Source organism: Indicator indicator, chromosome 1 (assembly GCF_027791375.1).
Source record: "Indicator indicator isolate 239-I01 chromosome 1, UM_Iind_1.1, whole genome shotgun sequence".
In the NCBI taxonomy this organism is placed as follows: domain Eukaryota; kingdom Metazoa; phylum Chordata; class Aves; order Piciformes; family Indicatoridae; genus Indicator; species Indicator indicator.
The window spans coordinates 126,762,672-126,789,382 of NC_072010.1; the positions used below are offsets into that span (position 1 = coordinate 126,762,672).

Below are 26,711 nucleotides of genomic sequence, written 5' to 3' on the forward strand. Positions count from 1 at the left end.
ATGCCACTAATGCAAAGAATCTTTTGATCAGTCTTGCTCTGACAGTGCCGTTTCAGTCCCTTGATTTTGACTGACACTTATCCTTTGTGACTTTTTACATTGAGTAAGAAGGATAAAAAAAAATCTCATGTAGTAAATAAAGTTGTTCAGAGCATTCACTTGACCAGATCCACCTCAAACCTTTGATTTTTACAAGTTTTATGTAAGTAAGGATAATTCAAACACTTATTACAACCTGAAACAAACTCCAGCTAGGGTGGAACAAGCAATCCTGAACTCTTGAAATCCAGACTACCTAGCTCAATGTGAGGTTTAAAAGCTTCTACAAGATTTGAGCATGGAGTCAAATTGAAATGTGCAATACCCAGAATTTCTCATTTTCTGAAAATATTTACATCCTTGGAGTAGCCCCAGAAGATGGCATCAAAGCCCACCTCCAGCTCCTTAGCACTGAATTCAGTCAGGTGAGACCCAGTCAGCAGAAATGAAGGCAGTTGGTTTTGTTTCAGAGGGTTGGGTTTGTCTCTGTTAACTTACCTGTATCCTGGCAGAAACATTCCAGCAAATTCTAGTTTGCTGACCAAATGCTCATCAGCTGGATAATTTCCAATCACAGCAGCTGCATGGCAGCTCTCTTCACAGCAATGATACAGTTTAAATGTGGAGACAGGAAAAGCATAAACAGTCCTCTTTAAACTAATAAACTAATTAAAAAATCCTGCTTAAGCCTGCTACCTCTGAAAGGCAGAGTGGAGAGAGAGGTGAGCTTTGTGAGAATCCTGCTCCACTGCTGCCAAAGCTTTGTCCTAAACCACTCACCTCTGGTCTCAGAATAGCCTTCCAGCAGGTGTGGCACACAGGGCCGTTCTGGGAGAAACGCAGGGGAAGTCGCCGGGTCCGGTTCTGGCAAGTTGGATCCTCACATACTAACCAGCCCTGCAGAAATGGACAACGCAGAAAGAAATAAATTTTTACCATAAATTCAAGATCTAGCTTCTTTTTACCACACCTAAACAATGAATCATAGTCAAGGAAGGAACAAAAAAATCTCAACTTCATCCTCTGTGAAGCTGCTACAATAATATATACAAAAAGGTGAAGCTCCTTGTTTAAGGGAACACAATCCATGGTGGAGAACACAGCTGGAGTCTTCTTGCTTCAAAATCCCACGTTCTGCACACTGGAGTATACCAAAACCTCTGCTCTTCTTGAGATAACATTAACATGGAACAGAATTATTTTATACAACTATGTAGGCCAGTCAATGAACCCCAGAGACCTGTAACAAACCAAATTATAAAGTGTCCTTTCCTTGCTTGCACTTTAGAGAGGCAAACCAGTTTTAACCTATGTGTTCTGATGACAGCCAGCTGTTTTATTTTCTTTTTAAATATATTTTTTAAAATAGAAATCTATCAAGACTTCAACATAGACTGGACTCACTTAGGAAAAACGAACATTTTGCTGAGTTAAAAAGAAATGAAATTTGGTCTATAGGAGACAACACAAAAGGCTTCTTCTCTTAAGAGTAAGAAAGAAAGAATGCTTCTGGGTTGATAAGGATGCACCTTTTATACCAGGTCCAACCACAGCATAAACCAATGTCACCTCCTCATCTCTAAAAAAACACCAGTAGCACACAAGGAAACCTAAGGAATATAAAAGAAAGCACACAACAGAAGTTTTACAGGAGATCTTCCCAACTTTTGGAAATGGCTCAAGGACCTCCTGCATTACTGTCCCTATTCAGTGGTGATGCATGCATTACCACACCCACTCCAATCAAGTGGTTTTCAAACCAATGTAAACTTCTAGCATCTACAACATCCTGCAGAACAACCACAGACTTCATGAAAAAGTATCCTCTACACACACACACATTTTAGTTTTTTTAACACCACCTGGTTCTTCTGTCAGGAGAAACTATGAACAATCATTCAGCATTTGCCTTTCCCAAGCCACTCATCTGCCATCAATACTCTTCCAAACCACAGTCACAATTTACTTAGTTGTTCCTTGCATGGAAATCACTCCACATCTTTATTGCCCTTCTCTGGGTAACATCTCTTCCTGGTCCTTTTTGAAATGAGGGGGTAGGGGAAAACGGGACAAATGGGGAGGGAGACTAAACCAGTATTGCATATTGTATTTAGGATGCTAGACAAACTTGGGTTTATAGAGAAATTCCTTTCTGGAGTATGCAGAGATTTTGTTTGGTTTTGCATCTTCTCTAAAGGACCAGAGAACCTGAACATTGTATTCCTTCAGTTTTATCCATTTCTTCAACTCAAAATATATTCTTCTACAATCTTTTCAAAAGTGCTAGAAATCTGATTCAGTTTTTGGCTGGTTGTTGCTTTGTTTGTTTGTTTTTAAGACAAGCCAAGTTCACCAAAACACTTGCTGTTGCTCTTGCAGAGAGGATCTTTTACGTCCATGTGGGTACAGCAGAAAAACTCTGTGGGGAACTTCATGCCAACAGCAAGGTACATAAAATGTGTGCTCAACCCCATAATGCAGAAATTGAAAGAGTTCATTAAAATAGGTAGTTAGGCTTCATTTCACCCAATTTTTGTTACCAGTAAGCCTGATGGCCAGTCTGAGCTAGCCAGTCACTCTATGATTCATTGATAGTAAATGGAGGAAATAAAAAGACTATGCAAACAGAAATGCACCTAACAGATTTTGGGGTAAGGCAAACCCTGCTCTAAACTCTCTTAATAAAACGCAAGTACACCTAATGTCAGAGGTGTGATCTGTGAATGCCATTACTATGTTGTATCATTACATAGATTAACAATGTAAACCATCACACATTTAATACAGTGTTGGGGCAATTCCAAGAATTCCTAAATATTCTGTGGATTTAGTTTTGGTTTCTTGCACAACTGTTTCCCTAGCAGTCCTAGTCCCACTCTCTTTGTCACATACAAATTATTTATGACTGATGTTTCACAGGTGACATTAGGAAGATAGATGCTGCTCAACAAGATTAAGCTACTTCAGCAGCAGATGCTGCACTCCTAATTTAGGACCTGACACAATATATTCCTGACCTGTGTCTTCTGTAGTCAGCTCAAGTGAAAAAGCCAGTCCTTAGCTTTGGTTTTTCCAAGTGACCCTAACATTTATTTCTAAAAGAGGAAGATGTTAATCTGTTGTCTTGCATTTTCCAATAGACATGGGATAACCTACTAAACATAGCTACTCAAGGATAACACTGAGATCTTCAGGCACTCACTTATGTGAGTACTGTGAGAATATCATTGAAACCATTTGTGGGGAAAAAAAAAACCCAAAACAAATCACACAAACATTTCTGGAAAGGGTAATGAATTGTCACAGATCTTCCATTAAGTTAATTCCATGAGACAAAAGCTATGCTCGGTATGGAAAGCTCTTTATTCTGTATTTACTTATAACATGGCATCTTCCTATGAAACATCTGGTAGCAGTCTGACACAAACAGGGCCTTAAAATACACAGCTAGGCAGGGGGAGGCATGGAGGGTGTCCTCACTCATTCCAAACCCCTCCTGTTCAAGAGCATAATTGTTTCAGCTGTAACTATGAAAAGATTCCGTGTGCACAAAGAGAACACTCGTGACTCAAAACATATTAAATTACTACATTTGAACTTTAAAACAATTTATTATGCTAGAAAAACAAAGCATGGGAACTGTCAGATAGTAAGGTATTTAGCTAGGGAGTGCAAGGGCAACTGAAAAAACAAAGTCAGGAATGGGAGCAGCAATCCCAGCTTCAGCTGAGCAGAATACTCAAATATAGACAACCATGAAAGTAATGCATGATAAAATAGCTTTCTGCTAAAAAACGGTACCCGTGTTTTCTGCTTCTAATGTCTTATAAGGGAATACACAGATGATCCACCCTGAACTACCACTACATGATGACATTTGAAGCAAGTTTCTTTATGCAGTTGTTTCAGTTACTGTTGAAGAAAGTGCTAGGGACTTTGCTGGTCAGAAACTACTGGTGAAAGAAGACTGAAACACCCTGCTTGAACTACAGCCAACAGAATCATAGAACGGTTTGGGTTGGAAGGGACCTCCAAAGGTCATCCAGTCTCACCTCCCTGCAGTGAGATGAGACATCCTCCACTAGATCAGGTTGCTGAAAGCCCTGTTGAGCATAACACTGGAGGACCTCCAGGGATGAAGCCTCAACTACCTCCCTGGACAACCTGTTCCAGTGTTCCACCACCCTCATAGTAAAGGACTTGTTCCTAACATCCACTCTAGACCTCCTCTTCTCTAGTTTCAAACCATTGCCCCTTATCCTATCACTGCAGGCCTTTGGAAACAACCTTTCTGCAGCCTTCTTGTAGGCCCCCTTCATGTACTGAAAGGCTACTTTTAGGTCTCCCCAGAGCCTTCTCTTCTCTAAGCTGAACAACCCTAGCTCCCTCAGCCTGTCCTCATAGGTGTTCCAGATTCCTGATCATCTTTGTGGCCCTCCTCTGGACCTACTCCATCAGGTCCATGTCCCTCCTGTGTTGAGGCCTCCAGAACTAGACACAGTGATAGTTTAGGATAAAAATAAACATCCAAATTACACAGCTCACCATTAAACTTGTTTTCAGTTACTAAGAAATAATGACCAAAACACCTAACCTTTCACTGAGCAATATGCTACTGTTACTCAATGAACTACTTAAAAAATGGAGATCTAAGATGTTGCCTACAATAAAAAGCCCAAAGGTGCTACCTGATACTAACCAAATGTTCCTTCAGCTCATATAGAAAACAGTTAATGGCATTTGTATAGACTTCCTACCAGTTATAATTAATATTAAAGAGGCCTATTCTTCTTTGTCACCTCTCTATTCAGGCCTTATTTGCTTCTGTTTGCACTTACTATCTGTTAACCTCTCTTAATAAATGACAACAATAACTGTTGCTATTATGCATGGAAATTAAACACGTAGATAAATGTGAGAAGGGAGCTCTCTTTGGAAAAAAACAGGATCACAAACATGTAACTCTTTATGTCTCTTGTTTGGCTTTCATAATTGAGCCACAGCCTTGATTTTGTTATCAACAAAAAACTTTTCCATGGACATACATGTTGCAATCAAATTCAACATATGTATTATGTTCTGATTGAATGTGTTCAAGTGATTATTGTTAACCCTTTTTTCATTCATGCTTATCATCTTCACTAACCAAACAAAACCTATCCTCATCTCCCAGCAGCTATCGCCAAGTCTGCAAATTAATTTGCAATAGAACAAACAAAATCATAATAGAAAACCTTAAGTTTTATTCTCCTTGGTATCTGCAGCACTGTGGGAAGTGAAATACAAATTGATAGGGAATGAACAAACCAACAAACTACCATTGCCAAATGTTCTGTCTGCAGATGGGACCCTACAGGAAGGCTGGAGAGGGACTTACCACAAGGGTGTCTAGCAACAGGACAAGAGGGAATGGCTTGAAGCTGGGGAAAAGTAGGCTTAGACTGGGTCTCAGGAAGAAGTCCTTCAGTACAAGGGTGGTGAGACTCTGGAATAGCTTCCCAGGGAGGTTGTGGATGCCTCCTCCTTGGGAGTGTTTAAGGCCAGGTTGGATGAGGCCTTGAGCAGCTGATTATAGTTGCGAGGTGTCTCTGCCCATGGTGGGGAGGTTGGATCAGATGATCTCTGAGGTCCCTTCCAACCTGAGCCATTCTATGATTCTACAAAATGCTTAGTTCATTTTAAAATATAGCAAAATACATGAAAAATTACTCCTTAAGTAAAGGCACAATATAAAAGAAAATCCCTAGTGAGTACTATATCCACATACTGTAGCTACTGGGGAGAAATTTGCAGGTCAAAAGTAATTTTCTTTCTTTGTAAGCGTGTTCTTGAGAATTAGCCTCTCCCATCATAGTGATCAACAGCATTATAAACATTACCCAAAAAATACAGAGGCAAGTGGGTTTGGAACAGCCCTTCAAATGGAGAGAGAAGTCAACAACATAAATCTATTGATCTTTATCTTAATACGTTTTTCTAAATTACATTTTACAACACAGCTTGGTTGCCTGCTCCAGTAGAAGACTGGATGTGCTTCTCTACCACACTGCAGTTCTCTGTCTGGTTCTGCCTTCAAATAGTCTTGACGCTGAAGGATTACAGTGTTTTAGAAGTTCATATGGAATAAAAAAATGTGGTAGTAAAAAAAAGCAAGCTGCAAGCATTGAAAATTATTGAGAAGTTACTATCATAGAATCAACCAGGCTGAAGAGACCTCCAAGATCATCCAGCCCAACCTATCACCGAGCCCTAGCCAATCAACCAGACCATGGCACTCAGTGCCTCATCCAGGCTTTTCCTGAACATTTCCAGGGACGGTGACTCCACCACCTGGGCAGCCCATTCCAATGGAAAATCTCTCTCTCTGTGAAGAACTTCCTCCTAATATCCAGCCTATACCTCCCCTGGCACAACTTGAGACTGTGTTCCCTCGTTCTGCTGCTGGCTGCCTGGGATAAGAGACCAACCCCCACCTGGTTACAACCTCTCTTCAGGTAGTTGTAGACAGCAATGAGGTCTCCCCTGAGCCTCTTCTTCTCCAGGCTAAACACCTCCAGATCTCTCAGCCTCTCCTCACAGGGCTGTGCTCCAGACCCCTCACTAGCTTCCTTGCCCTTCTCTGGACATATTCCAGTACCTCAACATCTCTCTTGAATTGAGGGGCCCAGAACTGGACACAGGACTCAAGGTGTGGCCTGACCAGTGCTGAGTACAGGGGAAGAATAACCTCCCTTGTCCTGCTGGCTACACTATTCCTGAGACAGGCCAGGATGCCATTGGCTCTCCTGGCTCACTGCTGGCTCATGTTCAGCCTACTATCAACCACCAGACTATTGGTCACCTTGGAATTGAAGTTAAAACATAATTAGTGCTTGCATCTCTCCAACCTTACTCTCTATTGAAGAGATCAATGTGGATTTGTGACATGTGACGATGATTGCAGGGCTGGCACACCTCTGCTACGAGGACAGGCTGAGGGAGCTGGGGTTGTTCAGCTTAGAGAAGGCTACAGGGAGACCTAAAAGCAGCCTTCCAGCACCTGAAGGGGGCCTACAAAAAGACTGCAGAGAGACTGTTTCCAAAGGCCTGCAGTGACAGGATGAGGGGCAATGGTTTGAAATGAGAGAAGAGGAGATTTAGACTGGATGTTAGGAACAAGTTCTGCACCAGGAGAGTAGAGAACACTAGAACAGGTTGCCCTGGAGATCTTCAAGGTCAGGCTGGACAAAGCTGTGAGCAAGCTGATCTAGTGGAGGATGCCCCTGCTGACTGCAGCAGGGTTGGACTAGATGACCTTAAGAGGTCCCTTCCAACCCAAACCATTCTACAATTCTATGATTTTTGAAAATGGAATCTTGGTGGATGATGTCCATTCCTCAGATGGCTGACATCAAGCACAGTGGATCCAAATCCATGGCTTCCTCACTGCAGAGCTCAAATTATTACCTTAAATCATCATACCTGCCAGAAGAGCTGTGTAGGAACACAACCTGGACATGCTTTCCAGGTTGTATGCTGCTTATGCTGCTCGGCGTATGCTGCTTGCTGTTCAGCAAACCAGCTTTTGGAAGGCTGAATGTGAGAGACAACAACGAAAATTACCTTATTCAGGCATCATTGTGAGTTACTAATCATAGAATCACAGAATCACCTAGGCTGGAAGTCTAAAGGTCATCCAGTCCAACCGCCCCCTGCAGTCAGCAGGGACATCCTCAACTAGATCAGGTCACCCAGAGCCCTGTCAAGCCTCACCTTGAATATCTCCAGGGATGGGGCCTCAGCCACATTTCTGGGCAACCTGTTCCAGTGTTCTGCCACCCTCATGGTAAAGAACTTGTTCCTAGCATCCAGTCTAAATATCCTGTCACAGAAGGGCTTCATAGAAGGAAAAATGAGCCATTAGGCTTCCTTCTCCACACACTAGAACAGGTTGCCCAGTGATGTGGTTGAGGCCCCACACCTGGAGACATTCAAGATCAGACTTGATGTGGTCCTGGGCAGCCTGATCTAGTTGGAGGTGTCCCTGCTGACTGTAGGGGGATTGGGTAAGATGACTTTTGAGGGTCCCTTCCAAACCCACGCAATCTGTGAATCTGTGAAAATGACCGCTGTCAGAAATGAAGCCTTTATAAAACCATTCAACCACAAACTTGTCTGAGGAGACAGACTTTTTTTCCTTAGCTCTATAAAAAACTACTGCCAGAAGTTAGCTCTGGAAATAGAAGGTAGGCCTGCAGCTTCATGGGTGGAGCATCTTATGTATTCTGACATTTTTCCTGTCAATGATGATCTCCTTGATAAGGAATGATCAGGCACACTCTATTGAGAAGAATCATGCAAACCAACCCTAAAATACCAGAGTAATGGAGTTAGAAGCAATCAGCGATGTAGAATTGTGAGTCAGCAACTTTTTCAGCATCTTGCAAGTCTTCATCTTCCGCAAGCAAACCAGATAGCAGTATGAGACCATGAGAAGGATCTCATTTCACTTTGAAGGAAATTTAGGGGACCTGCAAGGCCTCGTTAATGAGTAGGTGCAGACAAATTTAGATCTCCATGGATAAACATTGTCATCGATTGATAGCAGTCATCCCAACCTTCTTTTCCACTTCATCAAAATTTTAGCAGGAAATTACTGGAAAACCTCCCTCCACTTCTTCAGTATGTTAATACAAAGAGATCAAATTATACTAAGTCAGAAGCCCTAATGCCAGGTTCAAGAGATCCCTTCCTAGAGAAAAAAAAAATCAACAATATATATCCAAATTTCATCCTAGAATTTCAAAATGGAAAAGAATTTCCAAAGGAAGAGTCTGTGCCAATTCTCTTGAACTGCCAGGTGTAACTGAAACGGAAGTAAAAAAGTCTCTTCAAGTTACCTAACGCATTTATACTCAAATTTAACCATATAAAACAAAGATGATCTCTGAGGAGATTTTGTTTTAAGGCTTTATACTGCTGCCCCAACTGTTACATTTAATCATCTCCCAATAATAAATCCCTTTGGTATTTTCAGACACTCTTTAAGTCAGTTGTTCTATAAAAGGAGCTAGGTCAAGCATCTATTATTGATGCTGGCTGACTAGAGCTTTTGTCTTTTAAAAGCGAAGGGTACCATGTTAAACATGCTGCCAAGCTTGTTCTAGCTGAAAGTAAAGATATTCCAGCATATGCTCAGAATGGTGAAGTACCTCAGATTTGCATAGATTCCTTTATAAATGTATCCTACAGCTTAAATCCCTTACCCCAGGGATTGATTATTTCCTGTTCTCTGCTACTTTGTTCGGTGGTGTGTACATCTGGCTTTAAATTCCAAGTAGTAATGCAAATAGCAACTATTTATAGTAACAATGACTAAAATTTGTTGCTGAAATTTGCACATAAAGCTAACCAGATTGTAGCTCCAGTGTGGTATATGACTATTAGGATCACAGATAAATAACTATTTTATCAACTCACATGTGGCAAATGACTTCACATTTGCCTTTCTTTTTCTGTACAATAAATACCGTAGCTAGCTCCTCATCCAGAAAAAATACGTTATATTTCCCAGTATGACTATTTTTTGGAGTCTGTTGCTACCTGATCATCCAGTTTAGGGAAAAAGTAAACAGGGACCATGGCATTTCACACTCCATTTCACGCTGCCTTAATTCCACTGAAGTTGAAGATAGGATTTCAATTTTCTTTTCGAAGCACTTCCTCATTTTCAGAGGGAATTCAGCTGTGGGACGAATTCAAGCTCTTATAAAGAAAGGAAATTCCTTTCCTGGATGGTTCTTTCTGCTCCTCTTGAATTCACCATTATCCAGGCTGATTAACAGATACACGTGATCTTCCAGGAAAAATACAGAACTGTCTCTTAAATGAAAGAATAGTAACAAGGAGAAATGAATTGCTTCTGAAAGTGCACTACTTGAAAGCAGTACAGATCCTGGAGATCTTTGGTTATATATCCAGCATTATTATCAGAGAATCACACTAAAGTATGTTATCAAACTGATAGTCAACAACCTCCTAGAAGGCAGCAAATGATCACTTTACCACCTAATGAGACAGTACTGTTGGTAAAAGCGAAGGATACTGCCCTGGTTTGAGTTAGAACAGAACTAATTCTGCTCAGTGATTTTACTTCTCAGCTCAGTCTCTCCTAAGTAACAGCACTCTCTGAAGTTCATGGCATGTTTTTGCAGCCAGTGTCTGCTTCTAGCAGTGATCATGCTCGATGTTTGTAGTTAGCACCAAGGTCTGATGTGCTGGCCAAGGTCACTGCTAAACCTTGTGTACCACACTGGGGATGCAGAAAGTAAAAGGCAGCACCTGTGGGGAGGAGCAGACAGGACAGGTGACCCTAAACTCACCAACGAGGGATTCCCTTCCATAGATGTCATGTTCAGTATATAGCTGAGATCACAGGCATTAAGCCCTCTGCTTCAGCCAGCTTCTGAGAAGGGCTCTGTCCGCTTTACCTTTGATCCCAATCCATGTGTTGAATTCAGTTCCAGAACCTGGCTCCTGAACCCAATTCCCGTCTAATTCTGAGTCTGGTCTGGGACTTCCCCAGTGCCTGTCACAGCATCAGTGGTGATAGTGATGTGATTGCCATTAAGGTAAGGGTTCAATACTGGGTTTGTATATATTTGTATGTATTTGATGTTACTGTTATCATTTTTCGTTTGGTTTCTTTTTCCAACCCATAAGTCTCTCTCCTTTATTTGCTTTCCCTTCCCCTCTGAGAAGAGACAGGGCTTAACAGAGAGCATCTGTCACTTGTTTAGTGGTTGGCCCACCCCTAGACCTTGACAGAGCCTCTCCAAAAACACACCTACTGAAACCTTCTGTTTTTGCAGACATTTCTATCTGTTGTCCCAGTTCCCCAGTAGCAAGCCTAAACTTACAAAGAGAGTCAATGGGAACAACACCTACAAAGGCCCAGATTGTGAAGGTCCAAAGCAACTGGACAAACTGCAGTGGAGGGCAATGTAGCTACACTAACTTTCTGCCTTAAAGAAGGCATGAGACAGGAAATAAGTATTATCTGAGAATCTCTGAAGACTTTTTTCTGTCTTGAAAAAGCCAACAATACTAGAACAACAGAAACACTGCTGTGGATTCCAGACAGCCGTCATAGAAAGAGAAGCTCATTCCCATCCAACTGCTCTGATCCAGAACATGCAAAAAAAAAGATCCAAACCTAGTTACCTTTGGATAGTATGGAAAATGGACATAAATCTGAGAGGATTTAACATACAATAAAAATTTTGTCCCGTTTTAGGAGTCCTTTCAGTACTCACCCACCTCACTTGAGGTCCTATCAGTACTGCATTGCTCATGATGTGAAGTCAGACATAAAATACCATATGCCTACTTCTAGAGTTCTGAAAATTAAAGTTTGTGGATTTTCAGGAATGGTTTGGTTTGCTTGCCTTTTTTTTTGGTGGTATTTGTTTGGTTTATTGCGGTTGTTGTTGTTGTTTGGTTTTGTTTGTTTGTGATTTGGATACTCCACGATAATAGAACTCGAATTGCTTTCTGATCCAGAACTGAAAAAGAAATTTGGAAGAAACCACCCATGACTAAAAGAAAACTTCATTAACGTCTACATAATATTACTCTCAGCAGTATCTGTAACATCAGTTTGACTGGTTAAAAGTATCAAGTGGTAAAAAAAAATAGTATCAAAGCAGAAGATAACAGAAGCAGCAAGAAATGCACCCTATTCATTTAACAACAACCCAAATGCTCAAGCCAATGTAAAAAAAAAATGCTTTAAACAAAATTATCAAACAAGATAGAAATGAAAAATACCTTGTAGGTCAATTTAGGAGTTTTACATGTTATTAAAAATTGATTAAAAAAAAAGACATCCCTAAATGTACAGTCACATGTCATTTCATACAAGTTATTTGAAACTTATTGATCTCATTTGTGCAAAGCCCAGGGTCTGTCATCAGCCTGCTGAAAAGATAATAGAGCACTCAAAGCCCTTATGATGGGTTCGGTGCAAACAGTCGCCTTCATTCAAACCCATGTCATAGCCCCAGCAAGTGGACAAATTCCAGCCTCAACAGTTGTACATTATAAACTAAATCAGCAAGTACCTTCTGCTTTATTTCACCTCAAAGCTAGTACCTTGGTATTCTTATCTTCCAGTTCTAGGCACCAAAGTACGTGCCCCAAAACATTAAACAGCAGGGTCCAAGTGTTCATAGACTAACATATCAGCACCAGCAATTACTAGCAATTTTGGTTTACTTAAGACAATCTGAAAACTGCTAAACTGGATTTCAAGCAAGCAGCTGGGAGAAGGCACACTTAAAATGGTAACATATGGAATACTACACTGAGAAAAGGATCAGTGTCATGGGTCAAGCTGAATATGTGCTGCTGTTATTCAAAACCATCCTGCTTCACGCCAGCTTCAAAACAGAAGTGCTGGCTGGAGCAAAGTATTATGGGGTTTGAAATTCAGATTGTAACATGGGAGGCTTCTTGTTCTGGTTGCTGGTTTTGGGTTGTTTGCGGGTTGGGTGCTGGCTCTTCCGCTGAGATGGCAGCAGGACAGAGAGGGATGGGGGAGTAGCTCCTGGCTTGGGCTTTTAGTTTGCTTGCTTCTGTTTGCTGCTGCTTTCTGCTTTGCTTTTTCTGCAGATAGGCTAAGGAAATTGCTATTGTTATTATTATTATTTCATTTATTCAGTAAACTCTTGTCTTACCTCAGCCTGGTATTTTTTGTGTGTTATTTCCCCCTCACTTCTGTGTTGTAGGGAAAAGGCTGTGTTAAACCAGAAAAATCAGTGAAAGATATATTTTTCTATCTCTGTATGGAAAGCTAAAACCTCTAGAAGGCTACTCAAGTCCATTCTGCAAACTGTTCTCCCTATTTGTCCAACTCAAAGCAAGCCATATTCTCAGGCTATAATAGGTCACAGCTAAGTACAGTACCTTGCTTCAGAAAGCATTCTGCTTTGTCTGCCAACTGCCAACAAAGCACAAAGAGCTCATACAGCCCATCCATGGATTGCTTGTTAAAGAATCTAGCAACATACAAACAACAAGAACTAAAGATTTCTTAAAATCTGTGCCTCTACTTCAGTTATAAAGCTAAAAACCACTCTACTCCCTACCTCACCTCTGCTTCCCCAATTCTGTCCCTTTCCCTCTTCCCTAAAAGTTCTTGCATTTTTGCTTCTGTCACAGACTTGACTGGCAGGAGGTTGGATAAGACATTAGAGGTAACAGAGAGATTTTACTTGTGTACATGGCAATGACAGTAAGGTTTGTCAACTCAAGTATACATTTCAAGGTGGAAAAGAGACAAAAGATTATGTGAAACATTTTTCTGTGCCACATGATTCTGAATATCTCTGAATACTGAGGAGTTCATACAGCCCTGAAAACTTCAGTAAAGGGTAATGCACATAGATGTGGAAGTTTAAAGGAGCTCAAGAGAGCGAAAAGGAACAGTACAGAGAACAGTCTCGACAGTCTGGTCACCTTAAACTAGAGAAGTTTAAAGCATCACTAAGCAGTATTTGTTCATTTAAGTTTAATTATTTTCTCCTTGAGACTGGCACTAATGAAACTGAATATCTTTCATGGTTTTGGAGACCAATCTGAATGGTCTGTAAACAGGACTGGGGGCAGACAAGAGAACTGGCTGAGCCAGGGGGTTGCTAGGTGATGCAGAATGTAAACCCACAAACTTGTTCAGGTTTACTTTGCTTTCACGCTGCTTTCACACAGGCTCTCCAAAGTTTTAAGAATTAATTTCCAGGTAGCTGTTTAAAAACAAAAAGTAGAATAATTAAAAAAAAAAGAAACCCCCCTTAATCCTCTTCACCTCTTTGCTTGCCCCCCCTCTATCCAAGTAAGGAAAAATAGGAAAGGAAATTCATAGCATCAAAGTACAGGAAGTCCATCACAGCTTTTTGAATATGATGGTAAGAGGTCCATTCCTTCTCTGCATTTCTATGTGACTGTTGAGGACTGGTGACTATGAAGAACTTTTAATCTTTCCAGACGAAATTTTATTTTTGTCAATAAACATTTCTTTCTGGAGCAGTACTTTGGTCTCTTTAAGTTCTTCAACTGCAAATAGTTCTATTTACTAATATTTCCATTGTGGTTATTCCAAAAGCAAACTTTTCAGTGCAGCCATGTATTTCTAGCCCCATCCTTTTTCAGAGATGTGGGTTTTTTTATTTTTTTATTTTTTCTTATTTTTCTCTAAAGTATCTGATCAGAGATTGTCCGGTAAGAGCACTTTATTAGATCATCAGCCAGAGAGGGTTTTACAAGCACCAAGAGCTATGGGCTCAAATGCAGCACATCAGTTTTAATAGCAGAAGGTCTAATAGTAAACTGCAGATACTGCTGAGAACTTTCCATGCACTGAACTCTTGAAAAAAGCACCACCATCTCTCAAGCTTAAATGCAGCTGCCTCTTTCAATGCCGCAAATGGGTAAATTTGACAAAAAAGCCACCATTAAGACTACATGAAAGGCTCAAGACAACATCCTTTCAATGCTTTGTACTTCAGTAATCAGATGTACTTACTCACCCCCTCCCCCAAACCCGATCAAGAACTATTTCTGAATGGTAGGAAATAATTCCACTTTGTACATCTTTTAGTTAATCAAGACTTTCTATTCAGCAATTTGACCTTTTGTTCAAAACAGGATTATCAGTTTTTTCGCCAGTTACCAAGGGCGACTCGCATGGTGAACATAATTGCAATAATTTGCAAAACACCATGGCAACCCACATTACAACTAGGTAAATACTGGTCTTTTGTGCTACATTGTTATTTTCAGAGATGCTGAAGTCAAAGAACGAATGACAAATGAACACAAAATTTATATTTGCTTTGTCTCAAAAGAGAAGAAAATTGATAACAAGAATTGGGGGGAAACCGACTACAGCTGTAATTTCTAACTTGATTAATTAGGATGGTAACAGTCCTTAACAGTATATTCAACAAACAGCCCTGACTTAGTCTCTCCACCCACCTCTCTCTCTTTCTACAGTACTACCACTAACCCCCCACCCCAGACAAATTTTTTCAGCTAGGAGAACAAACAACTCCATTTGCTCTTTTCTTCAACTTAATGGAATCCTTAATTACAGAATATTGTTCTCCTGCTCTTCATTACACTGAAAACTGAAAGTGAGAGAGAGAGGAGGAGGAAGGCAGTGCCAAGCAGACAGGGTAGCTGTAGTCATCTTATCTGGCTTTGCCTTTTTTTTTTTTTTTTTTTTTTTGGTGTGTGTCCATAGTGGACATAAAGATGAAATGGCATTTTTTTGTAATTTTATTTTTTAAAATAGTATTAGCAGCTGTTGTGTAGCAGATAATTAAGGCAACTACTTAGTGCCCAAGTTCTCCAACTGGAAGTATTCCTAAGACATGGGAAGCTTAAGTCAAAGTCATGATTAAAAATCAAAATCAGAGAGGAAGCAACTGCTCAGAAAATTCTCTTAAAATCAGATTGGGTAGTTTCTAACAACACACCTATTGTGTTAAATATTCATCTATGAATAGTATGATATATTTAATACATTAATATTTTTAACTTTGTAACTGGAAGGAACTTACTGTGACAGGATAGACTTCTATTAAGACTTCAAGAAACCACATTAAAACCAGTTATTTCAGGAAAATGTTACAAATGCAGAGAAATAATTTTGCCTAAGAAGAAAACTGATGGAAACAGTCTGATACAGGTTACTAAATGGCTTCACAATCAATTTGCTATAGATTACTGCAGCATGAGTTTTGTTGTTAAACATTTATTATGCCACAGTGAACTGAATGAATGTTTGAGAGCTTAATTTTCATGATGCCATTAAGAAAAACAAGTTGTGCCTCTAGTCAGGCCAAATCCTGTCATCAGATGTATGCATATGGGTCCTACAAAATGCAGTGGCACCCTTTAGCAGTGGATGTTCCCATAGAGAGCATATGAAAAATACATTACCCTGCAAGAAGCATGCAATCAGAAGCCAGTGTAATCCTCATTGCAGTTCCCTGTACATACAAATCATGTGTCAGTTTACACTTAGAGGACCACATCTATATTTTGACTCTCATTAAAGGACTGGATTGCCATTAGGTGAAGGCAGGCTTGCAAAGGGAACAATATTACTGCTGCATCCCTACAAACCATGAATGCTGCAGAGTGTGTAGTAAAATGAAAGAAAATGAAGTGCTAAAGGCAACTAAATCCAACCCCATGGAGCTGAAATGCACTACTGCCTCTGCTACACATTCTCCACACTGCTGGACAAGTCACTTCCAGTTTACTGAAAGGACTCACAAGTAACAATGAGGAATCAGCAAAATTTGAAGGTCTACATTGCTGAAGTTTCAGCAGACCCAACCTTAACCTGAAAGCTGTGCTTCAGGCAGTTACACAATACCAAACACTCTGCAAAATCAGGTCCTTTGTTTCACAAATTGGGCACTCAAACTTATGGACACGTTTGATGTTCATTCTCCTATGTCTCATTCCTCTGAGAAATAAAAATAATAATTTGCCCCCTTGCTTTATACAGCCCTTGAAAAGATGTTCCTTAAGAGCCACTTGATCCTACAGTGAAGTGTGCCACAGAAAACTCCAGGAGAAAAATAAATAATTCTAGGCAAAGTTTCAGAAAGTGCACTTGGTAAGGCAAAGGGCACCCACTAAGCAAGGGAGAGAAACAAACAGAGACCAGCTGCTCATCTAATGAGTGCTGTCCAACATATAGATTGCAAAGTACTGAAAAACAGACAGCATGAGGTAACATCATATCTAAATGACCTGGATCAAAATTAAGCCAGCAGTATTCACTTGAGGATTTTTTCAACTGAAAAAATGTCCAATGCTGCTGTATCAGGATCCCTCTTCTATTTTAGAACTAACTGAATGTGTGTATATACATATACACGTACATATATACACACACACACACACACATATATATATAAAAACAATCTCACAGAATGTTAGGGATTAGAAGGGACCTCGAAAGATCATCCAGTCCAACCCCCCTGCCAGAGCAGGGGCACCTATACCAGGTCACACAGGAACACATCCAGGTGGACCTAGAAGATCTCTGGAGAGGGAGACTCCACAACCCCCCTGGGCAGCCTGTTCCAGTGTTCTGTCACCCTCACAGTGAAAAATTTTTATCTCATGTTTCCATGGAACTTCCTACACCTCAACTTCCACCCATTGCCCCTTGTCCTGTCACTGGGCATCATCCTCTTGGCACTCAGCCTTACATATTTATCAACATGAATGAGGTCACCCCTCAGGCTCCTCCAAGCTAAAGAGCCTCGGCTCCCTCAGTCTCTCCTCATAAGGAAGATGTTCCACTCCCTTAAGCATTTTTATGGCTCCATGCTGGACTCTTTCAAGCATTTCCCTGAGGTCCTTCTTGAACAGTGGGGCCCAGAACTGGACACAATAGTTGAGATGCAGCCTCACCAGGGCAGAGTAGAGGGGAAGGAGAACCTCTCTAGACCTACTAAACACAACCCCAAGTTGACTCAAACTGTTCTTTTACTCACATAAAATATAATCAGATCACAGTACTGGTTGATAAGCACTCCCAGTCTTCTGCTCCAGCCATTTAATTTTTCTTTACCTGTCCATTCTTCTTCAAAATAGGGTTTAAAGGAATACACAGATTTTTGCTGCTTGAAATAAACTGAGTAACCCATAATAACAGTAAATTTCCACCTTCTCTGCAAGCTACACATTTTGCTGAGTATTTGTCCACAGCAGAGGCAGGCAAAGACTTAGGAATTTTCTCCTACTTTATTTTTTTTATTACTAAACCAACCACACTCAAATATAATTGCTTGCTTTTCTTGCCCAACTTTTCACAGGCAATCTTCATCCACGCCTGCCTCCTCATGCTGTTTCAAGCCTACCTACCCAACCAGGTGCTTACCCAGCAGATACTCTGAATATTCTCATTCAGCCAACTCCATTCAATTGAGCTTCTTTTGCTTTTAGCTTTCTCTACATCCACCCAAGTCCAGTTCCAGTCTCATGTGCCAGTTTCATCTCTTTACACATCTCTATGCAATTCTTGAAGTCATACTTGGTTGGATTGTTGGGGGGTTTTTACATCATGCCTAGCTCCTGCTCCATACAAAAAAAAATCTTAAAGGTTTGTAGAATTAGCAAATCCAGATGGATTTTCACAGGATCACTAGAGACAGCCAACAGAAAAGAGGAAGGAAGGATGAAATACATACTCTTCCACATAGCCACAGCACCTGCATTTCAGGTGTGTAGCAAGGTAACCTGAACAATTTTAACACCGTGTGCTTCAATTAAACTAATTTACATTACATCAGATTTTCCCCTTTCCCATTTATTCTTCATCAGATGAGCACTGCTGTGCATAAATCCAATTGCTTGGAGGACCTCACTAGCCAAGGTCATATATCAAGACATGCACACTTCAACTGCAGCTTCTGCTTTTAGAACATTTGATTCAGAATAACAAAAATATATGTGTAACATACTTTCTTCTGAGATGATAAATGTATATTGCCTGGCTTAGTACCCCTATAATGGTTCAATTTTCTTCCTGCTACCATCAAGCAGGAAGACAGTCAAAAGCCTCAAAAAGCCTTGTTTAGGTTCTGAGATACTCAGGCTTGGTTCTTAGTCTCACCTCAGCTACCTGTCCATTTCTGCAACAACTTTCAACACCAGCCCCCAGCTCTTTCCTGCAGCCCTCTTAGGTCTCTGCTCAGATTTTCCCCTAGAGCTGCCTATTCTGTTCTCAAAATGGAGCTCTTGCTCTGTCTCCTCCCTGCCCTCACTTAGCCTCCTTCCCTTCCACTACAGACTGCACAGCTCTTTGCTTCTTTAGGAGAGATTGATTTCTTAAGCAACGTCTGGTAGTCAGTGCCATCACCAATCTCCATGTTGGATGCAAACATCTTTTGAGGTAAAATTTCCATTCATGGCATACTATCCAGATGCAGACTAGAGACCACAAACAGAATTTTGAGACAGTTTATAGCCTTTTCTATCATTAATTATGTTTTTGAAGGGCTCATAAATTGGGTGTATCTGCAACTTGCCATGAACAGAAGGCACTCTGATCTACTTTATCTCAAGCACCCAAAGTGAAGCCAGAAACGAACAAGAGCATCTTAGAAGAGCTGTTGTGGATTAATTTAAGGTAGAAATAACATATTTTCCTCAATCTGAAAAAATGTTAATCCATTTCAAAGTTTCAGCTGGAACTCAGCTTTAAACAGATTTAGCATATAAAATGCCAAACAAGACACCTAAAATGTAGCAAAGCTTTAAAACTTAAGTTTTCAAAACTTACACCAATATAACACATGGTAAGTTTCACTTAAAACTGCCTTGAGGCTAGTAAAAAGAATAAATTAGAAGAATAGGGGTTCAGAGACAATGACAGAAACTGGAGGGTTTTTGCTTTGTAATAGCAGCCATGGTAGCAGCAGTAAAGAAAACACTAAGGATCAAGTCAGTGTGATGGATTGGCTGTGTTCCTGCTGAGCCTCCAACTGAAAGGTCCCAGATACGCTGCCAATTCCCTCCTCTCTGTCCCCATGTATAAAGACAACTTCAACTCTTATGGATAGAAACAAATTACATGAAACAAGTAATTTTTAAAAATTCCAAATGGATTGACGTGAAGCCAGCCAGTACCACTCCTTTGTCACAGGAGTGGACACGACCATCTGCAACTGGTTGCATGGCTACTCAGGATGAATAGGGCCACGTTAAAGAGAAGGAAGAAGGGCTGCACAAAATTTATCTGCCTGCACCCACAGCACTCTTGCTTACAAAGGCTGCAGAACAACATCTGCAAGATCTGACATCAAGGTTGGGCCTGCCTTTAGTGGAATGTCTGAGTCAGATGACATCCAGGAGGTTTTTTAACTTAAAATAGTTTAGATATCAACTAAAGTACCAGATGGACCTGAAGCAATCGATGCACCTATGTAAGCATTTAAAAAACCCATAGTGCCAATCAACAGAAACATAGCCCTGTCATTGAACCAAGAATCTGAGAATGGAGAAGAGCCTGTTTCCTATTGCTGATACCCTGGTGACAGATGCAGGAAGCAAAATAAATTGGAGAAGGAGAAGGCTCTGGGGAGACCTAATAACAACTTTCCAGTAGCTGAAGGGGGCCTACAGGAAGGATGGACAGAGACTGTTTACAAAGGCTTGCAGTGACAGGATGAGGGGCAATGGTTTGAAATTAAAGAAGAGCAGATTTAAGGTTGAATTTAGGAGGAAGTTCTTTACCATGACGGTGGCAGAACACTGGTACAGGTTGCCCAGGGAGCTGGTTGAGGCCCCATCCCTGGAGATATTCAAGGTGAGGCTCAACAGGGCTCTGGGCAACCTGATCTAGTTGAGGATGTCCCAGCTTACTGCAGAGGGGGTTGGAATAGATGACCTTTGGAGGTGCCTTCCAACCCAGACCATTCTATGATTGCAGAGAATATAGTGTGGTTTTTTTGTTTGTTTTTTTAACACAACACTAAAAATTTTTATTTAGTAAATCAGATGCTCCTGAGAATTGCAAGGCCTTAAAAGCCAAGAGCTAAATACTGAAATTACTATGGCCCAAGACAGCTTTCCAACTTCAGCCATGTGAAAGCAGAAGAGGTTACTTGCTATTTCCTGTCTGCTAGGAAAAAAAAACCCATTGGATGTTGTTGTGCTGCTGCTGTGAGGTTGTAGCAGGCATGCATGTTGTCCCAAGTCTCTTGAACGAGTATTTTCTACAATCTGTAGAGAATACTTAATAAAAAAAAAATTAAATTACATACCTGAAACAAATTCTGATTTCATTATGACAGGTAAAGAAAAATTAAATGACTGGAGTAGAAGACTGGGAGTACTTATCAACCAGTATTGTGATCTGATTATATTTTATATGAGTAAAAGAACAGTTCAAATCAAATTGAAAGTATTTTTTTTTCTTAAGGTAAAGAAAATTATAAGCAAATTCTTAACTTATAAAACAGACATATAAGAAATGGAGACTGAAAGCAGACAGCTGCTGACACATATCAAAAGTTTTTTGAAGCAGAACATGAATGAGAAAAATTAAGATAGATAATAACTAAGAATACAGAACTGAGTCAATAATGTGATGAAAACAAAATAGTTTACAACATAAAACCCCCAGAAGCATTACCTTTTCCTGTATTTTAGAAAAGCATAGTTAACAGTCTACTAACAAATAAAGAGCTAGATTTTGTTTTGTCTATTTAAAATAAAACACTTAATTGCCCTTCAAAATTCAGCATATTCATATAACAAATGCTTCAACTTAATAGCCTATTAAAACTAAGAAGATCCATTACTTGCTGGACTTTCCATCACCTGTAGATACTTCAAAAGACTGGGACCCATGAATCACAGAATGTTAGGGGTTAGAAGGGACCTCGAAAGATCATCCAGTCCAACACCCCGTCCACAGCACCATCACTTAGAGTAGGGTCACACAAGAATGCAGGTAGACTCCACAACCTCTCTGCACAGCCTGTTCCCAGGGCTCTGGCACCCTCACAAGGAAAAGGTTTTTCCTTATGTTCACATGGGACCTCCTCTACGCCAGCTTGCACAAGTTACTATTGTTCTATCATTAAACCACTGAGCAGAGCCTGGCTCTGTCCTCCCAACACTGCCCTTCACATCATTACAAATATGAATGAGGTCACCCCTCAGGCTCCTCTTCTCCAAGTTCAAGAGCTCCACCTCCCTCAGTCTTTCCTCACAGGGAGATGTTCCACTCCCTTCAGTATCTTTGTGGACTCTTTCTATTTTCCTGAGGTCCTTCTTAAACCAAGGAGTTCAAAACCGGACACGCTATTCCAGATGCAGCCTCACCAGGGCAGTGAACCAAAATGCTCGTTTTCCCTTAAAAGAGTTCTCCAAGCCATCCAGAATGATCCATGCAATCATTTGTATGTACCAGTCTCACCCTCTAACCTGAGGGAAAACAACAGAAATACTGATAGGAACTTCAAGTGATTGAGAATTTGAGAACAGCAATATCTTTAACACCAGCCAACATGTTTTTGTACTGAACAGCCTCAACCAAACATGACAATTTTGTTTTCATAAGAACACAAGTTTGGTTGAGAAAGGCAGATGTACAATAATCAATCTCTTGAATTTAATTTACTTCCAAAGTATTTGATTTACTTCTGAAGGACACTGCGATAGAATTAACAGAGCACCGTGTTAATAAAGTACATGCAAAATGGATTAAGAAGTGCAAAATTGAAGCATCTCAGAAAAAAATCAATTGTGTATGAGACACAAAATGATGAGAGAGTCAAGTAATCATCTGTCAATACAGGATAGAGAGGGATTCTGGTGATGTATCACAAAGAAAAGGTTACACTCACACTCTTCAACATTTACATCAGTGATTAGTGGAAGAGAGAAATGAATTCAGATAAAATTTACAGATGACAAAAGCAGAACAGTAAATAATCATAACCACGAGGAAAACGGTTTGGTAAACCGTGCTGATTCAACTCAAAATCTGTGTTAGCACAGTGGAACAAAAACGACACACTAGGAACAAAGACCACACCTACAAAAAGGGGATACTGTATGGTAGAAACTGCCAACTGAAAGGGAGTCATGGTAGGCAGGTTATTCTTTAAAGGCACACAGAGCAAGAAGTGGAGATTTGATAGGGAAGAACTGTGTAAGAGTACTGAGGTGAATTTCTTCAAAGGTATTGGTGAGAATGATTCACAGATTGACAGAATGGTTTGTGTTGGAAAGGACCTTGAAGATCATCTAGTTCCAACCTCCCTACCATGGGTATTCATGACCTCCCTGGATCTACAAGAAAGCTGGGAAAGGACTTTCCACAAGGGCTTGTAGTGACAAGACGAGAGGGAATGGGTTGAAGCTTAAGCAGAGAAGATTTAGACTGGAGGTTGGGAAGAAATTCCTTACAGTGAGGGAGGTGAGACACTGGAACAGGTTGCCCAGGGAGGTCACGAATGCCCACTCCCTGGAGATTTTCAAGGCCAGGGAGAACGAGGTCTTGAGCAACCTGGTCTAGTGGAAGATGTCCCTCCACATGGCAGGGAGCTTGGAATTAGATGATCTTTTAAGATGTCTTCCAACCTAAACCATTCTATCAATCTATGAACTTATGAAAACTTGACAAGACAGCACTAGAGACAAATTAGAGAGGTCAGAGGATGGGAAAGGTGGGCAAGAGAATTAAAAGCAAATACTAGGAACAATTTAGACAATTTAGTTTGGGAAACAATTGGATTTTTTTTTTCCTCTGAAAATACAAATTCCATCAGCTGCATAAATGGGGTGTGTATATATATATATATATTTATATATGTAACACATCCACACTCACATACAAAAACTGAAATTATTTAAAAAAAATTCTCCTCATTGAAATTCAAGTCACAACACATTCATACAAAAACAAAGCATCTGAAAGTTTAAGATGAGATTCCAAACAGGTTTTTTTTTAACTCTGGGTTTGAGTTTTGGTGGTGGTTTTAATTTTGTTTGGGTTTTGGTGGGGGTTTTTTTGTTGTTTTGCTTTGTTTTTTAATGGAATACCAATCACACATTTAATGTACAAGTATGGGCACTCCAGAAGTGTGGCTCCTGAAAAAAAACCCAGAAATTCACATTTTCTGGTGTAATACACAGAGAATACTTGAGGTATGTTTTAGAACTGTTTAAAGAACGGTACTAACCTAATAAGCTCCCTCAGTTACTATGGTAGTAACCATTTTGTAAAGCATATAAACATACAAAAGGTGTTTTTACTTCATACTGATATTAACCTATTCTATATTATAAACTACATGAAATAACAGAAACCAAAGAAATAAGCTAAGATTCTATTATTGAATGTGACTTCTTACAAGAGACTTTTTGAAGACCAACAACAAACATGTTCCCATTTTGCTGTCAAGTTACTGATTTTTAAGGCAGAAACATCATGCCTGAAAAATATCATTCTGAGCAGCCAGCATATTAAAATATGCTGAAAACAGTAAAGCTAGAAGATTTAATATCTACATTATTATAAAGGTCTTGGTCTAATTGGCAAACACAACAATTAAAAAGTTTGCTGAAAGTAGTAATTATAATGACAAAACAACTACCCATAAATGTAATTAATAATTAAGAAAAATAAAGAAGAAACTATTTTGATAGTAAAGGACTCCAGAAAATAAGAAAAAGTGGATGTTTCAACCTTCAGACTACTCCTGTGAAGGGATCTGATGGTCTCTACATTCCTGTGTAGTGCAGTGAATTCAATGGCAAGCTCACCCCTGTGCTCGTGGATTTCATTTGGAGACAAGTCCTTCATTTGCCACAAAGACAAGTTTTCATTTCCTGACTGTGGATCCAGAGTTTCTGCTGCTGTTTTTTATGATTTTTAGCTTGTTAAAAAATAATGCATTCATTCTAAACTCATTTGACTACTTTCAAAAGCAACAGCAAAACACAAGGAGCAGAGTCCCAACTACATGCCAAGAGGATGGAGCCAGGCTCTTCTCAGTGGTGCCCAATGACAGGACGAAGGGCAATGGGTGGAAGTTGAGGCATAGGAAGTTCCATCTAAACATTAGGAAAAGTTTTTTTTTCATTGTGAGGGTGACAAACACTGGAACAGGGTGCCCAGGGGTTATGGAATCTCTGTCTCTGGAGATATTCCAAACCCTCCTGGATGCATTCCTGTGTGACCTGCTCTAGGTGCTCCTTCTCTGGCAGGGGGGTTGGACTGGATGATTCTTTGAGGTCCCTTTCAACCCCTAACATTCTGTGATTCTGTGATGTATGCAAACTTTGAATGCTTCTCAACAAAAGAAATATGGGACACTTTGGAGTTCTTCATGATTCTCTAGTCTAACACTGAATTATGAAATTTGATTTTCCTATTTTCTGCCCTATTTTAAGAGCGGTTAAAACTGTGCTACACAGGTTTTTAACGAAACCATTTAATCTCTCCGGGCTCTATGCATGACGAAAACATTCAAGATGAAAATCCAAGATGACAAAATCTTAATATGCAGTTGAGTAAAGTTCAAGTCAGCCCTTGAACAACACCTTTAGCTAGCCAGTAAAGCTTGTGTTAATGCGACCTAAGAGTTTGGCAAATTCAACTCTAATGGAGCAGAAAAGTGCTTTTGCTTGAAAGTGAGATCATTTTTAAAAATTCAAAGCATGATCACTTCCCCTCCCCCCCCCTTTTTTTTTGTGATAGGAACAATCTGATACAAGCAGCAAAGCTTAAATAAACTAGAAACATTTCAAATGATCCATAAAGGATTAATAAGCACTGCAGGAAGTCCTATAGGCTCAAGCGTATACATTTTCCATCTTTTTTCTCCCGTGACAGGAATGACATGAAATTCTAAACAGAACTCAAGTTTCAAAGTCACCGAATGTTAAGGTCTGCAGCTTTGATACTAGGGTAGAGTGAGGTCACCATCTTGGAATATTAAATTTAAATAGATAACAAAATATTGATTTTATTAGCATAATAAAGCCCCCAAATTATGGCCCTTCACAATTCTTTTTTATCATTTTTCTTTTTTTTTTTTTGCCTGCTCACAAATAGACAAATGGACAAAAGCAAGGCAAAAGGGGTAGTAGTAAGCTACAGGCCACTAATATAAGAAGAACAAAATGACAGCTATTATTTTGGCAGAGATAATCTATGCTGAAACACAAAACACACACGCACACAATTTCTTTCAATACAATTTTCTTGTCTTCCCACTGACTTCTATGATTACCACGGAAAGCAGGGTTCTAAACACATTTCTCAATTGAATCTTCAATCAATAACAGGGAAAAAATTTCAGAAGGGAGATATGGGAAAACATATTATAGCATTAGGAAGTGTTTGCAAAACAAACTGAACTTATCAATATGCATGAAAGTTGAAGGAGAATAAAAATAAAAATGTATCACTACCAATGCACCATATGCCTTTACCTTGGTAAAAAAAAACAGTGGACCAAAAATAAAAATCCACTCAAACTCCAAAATCCAACCAATGCCCCAAGCCTGATCCAAGTGATCAAATTATGTAGTCATACTTTCTTTCATTTCTGGTTGTAAAATAGAAACTTCTGAATTACCAAATGGTCTCTGGGATATGCAAACACTCAAGAGTTACTTTTAAAACAGTGAAAAGAGTAATAATTTAAATAATTTACAGAAAGTAACAAAACTAAGCTAAACAGAGTCTACCTACTGATATTAGTTTCATAGTATAAAAGAGCAATATTAAAAGGTAAGAATTAGATGCTTACGAAAACCCCAAAGAACAAAACGTCTGGGATCTTGGAGGTCAGCTTGACCCAAATAAACTCACTTTGCTAGCAAGAATCCAGACTTGCTGAGGGAGGAGAAAAGACAAATAATTCATATCAGAATTGAGAGCTCCTCATGTTGGAAGATGGAAAAGTTTAGCCTCTGCTAAGCTTGTAAGGCTGTTTGCCATCCAGGCTTGCTGTTCAGAGCCAAAACAATCAACAATAGAAACTGTTTAGGTGCCAGTTACATACAAATTGGAAGAAGTTCTTACAAGAGTGGAAAATAGGAAAGATTCAGAAATGCAACATGAAAAACACAAAGTTATGGAA

At 39.8% G+C, this 26,711-nt stretch overlaps 1 protein-coding gene across 1 annotated transcript in view; it reads right to left on the reverse strand.

The window, feature by feature from the left end:
• The window catches only part of POLA1 (DNA polymerase alpha 1, catalytic subunit), a 229,094-nt gene that overhangs the window by 74,615 nt on the left and 127,768 nt on the right, over nucleotides 1–26,711 (reverse strand). Inside the window, exon 34 of the mRNA XM_054396054.1 lies at nucleotides 820–936. Coding sequence (XP_054252029.1) covers nucleotides 820–936 — 117 coding nt within the window. The remainder of the gene's footprint in view (nucleotides 1–819; nucleotides 937–26,711) is intronic.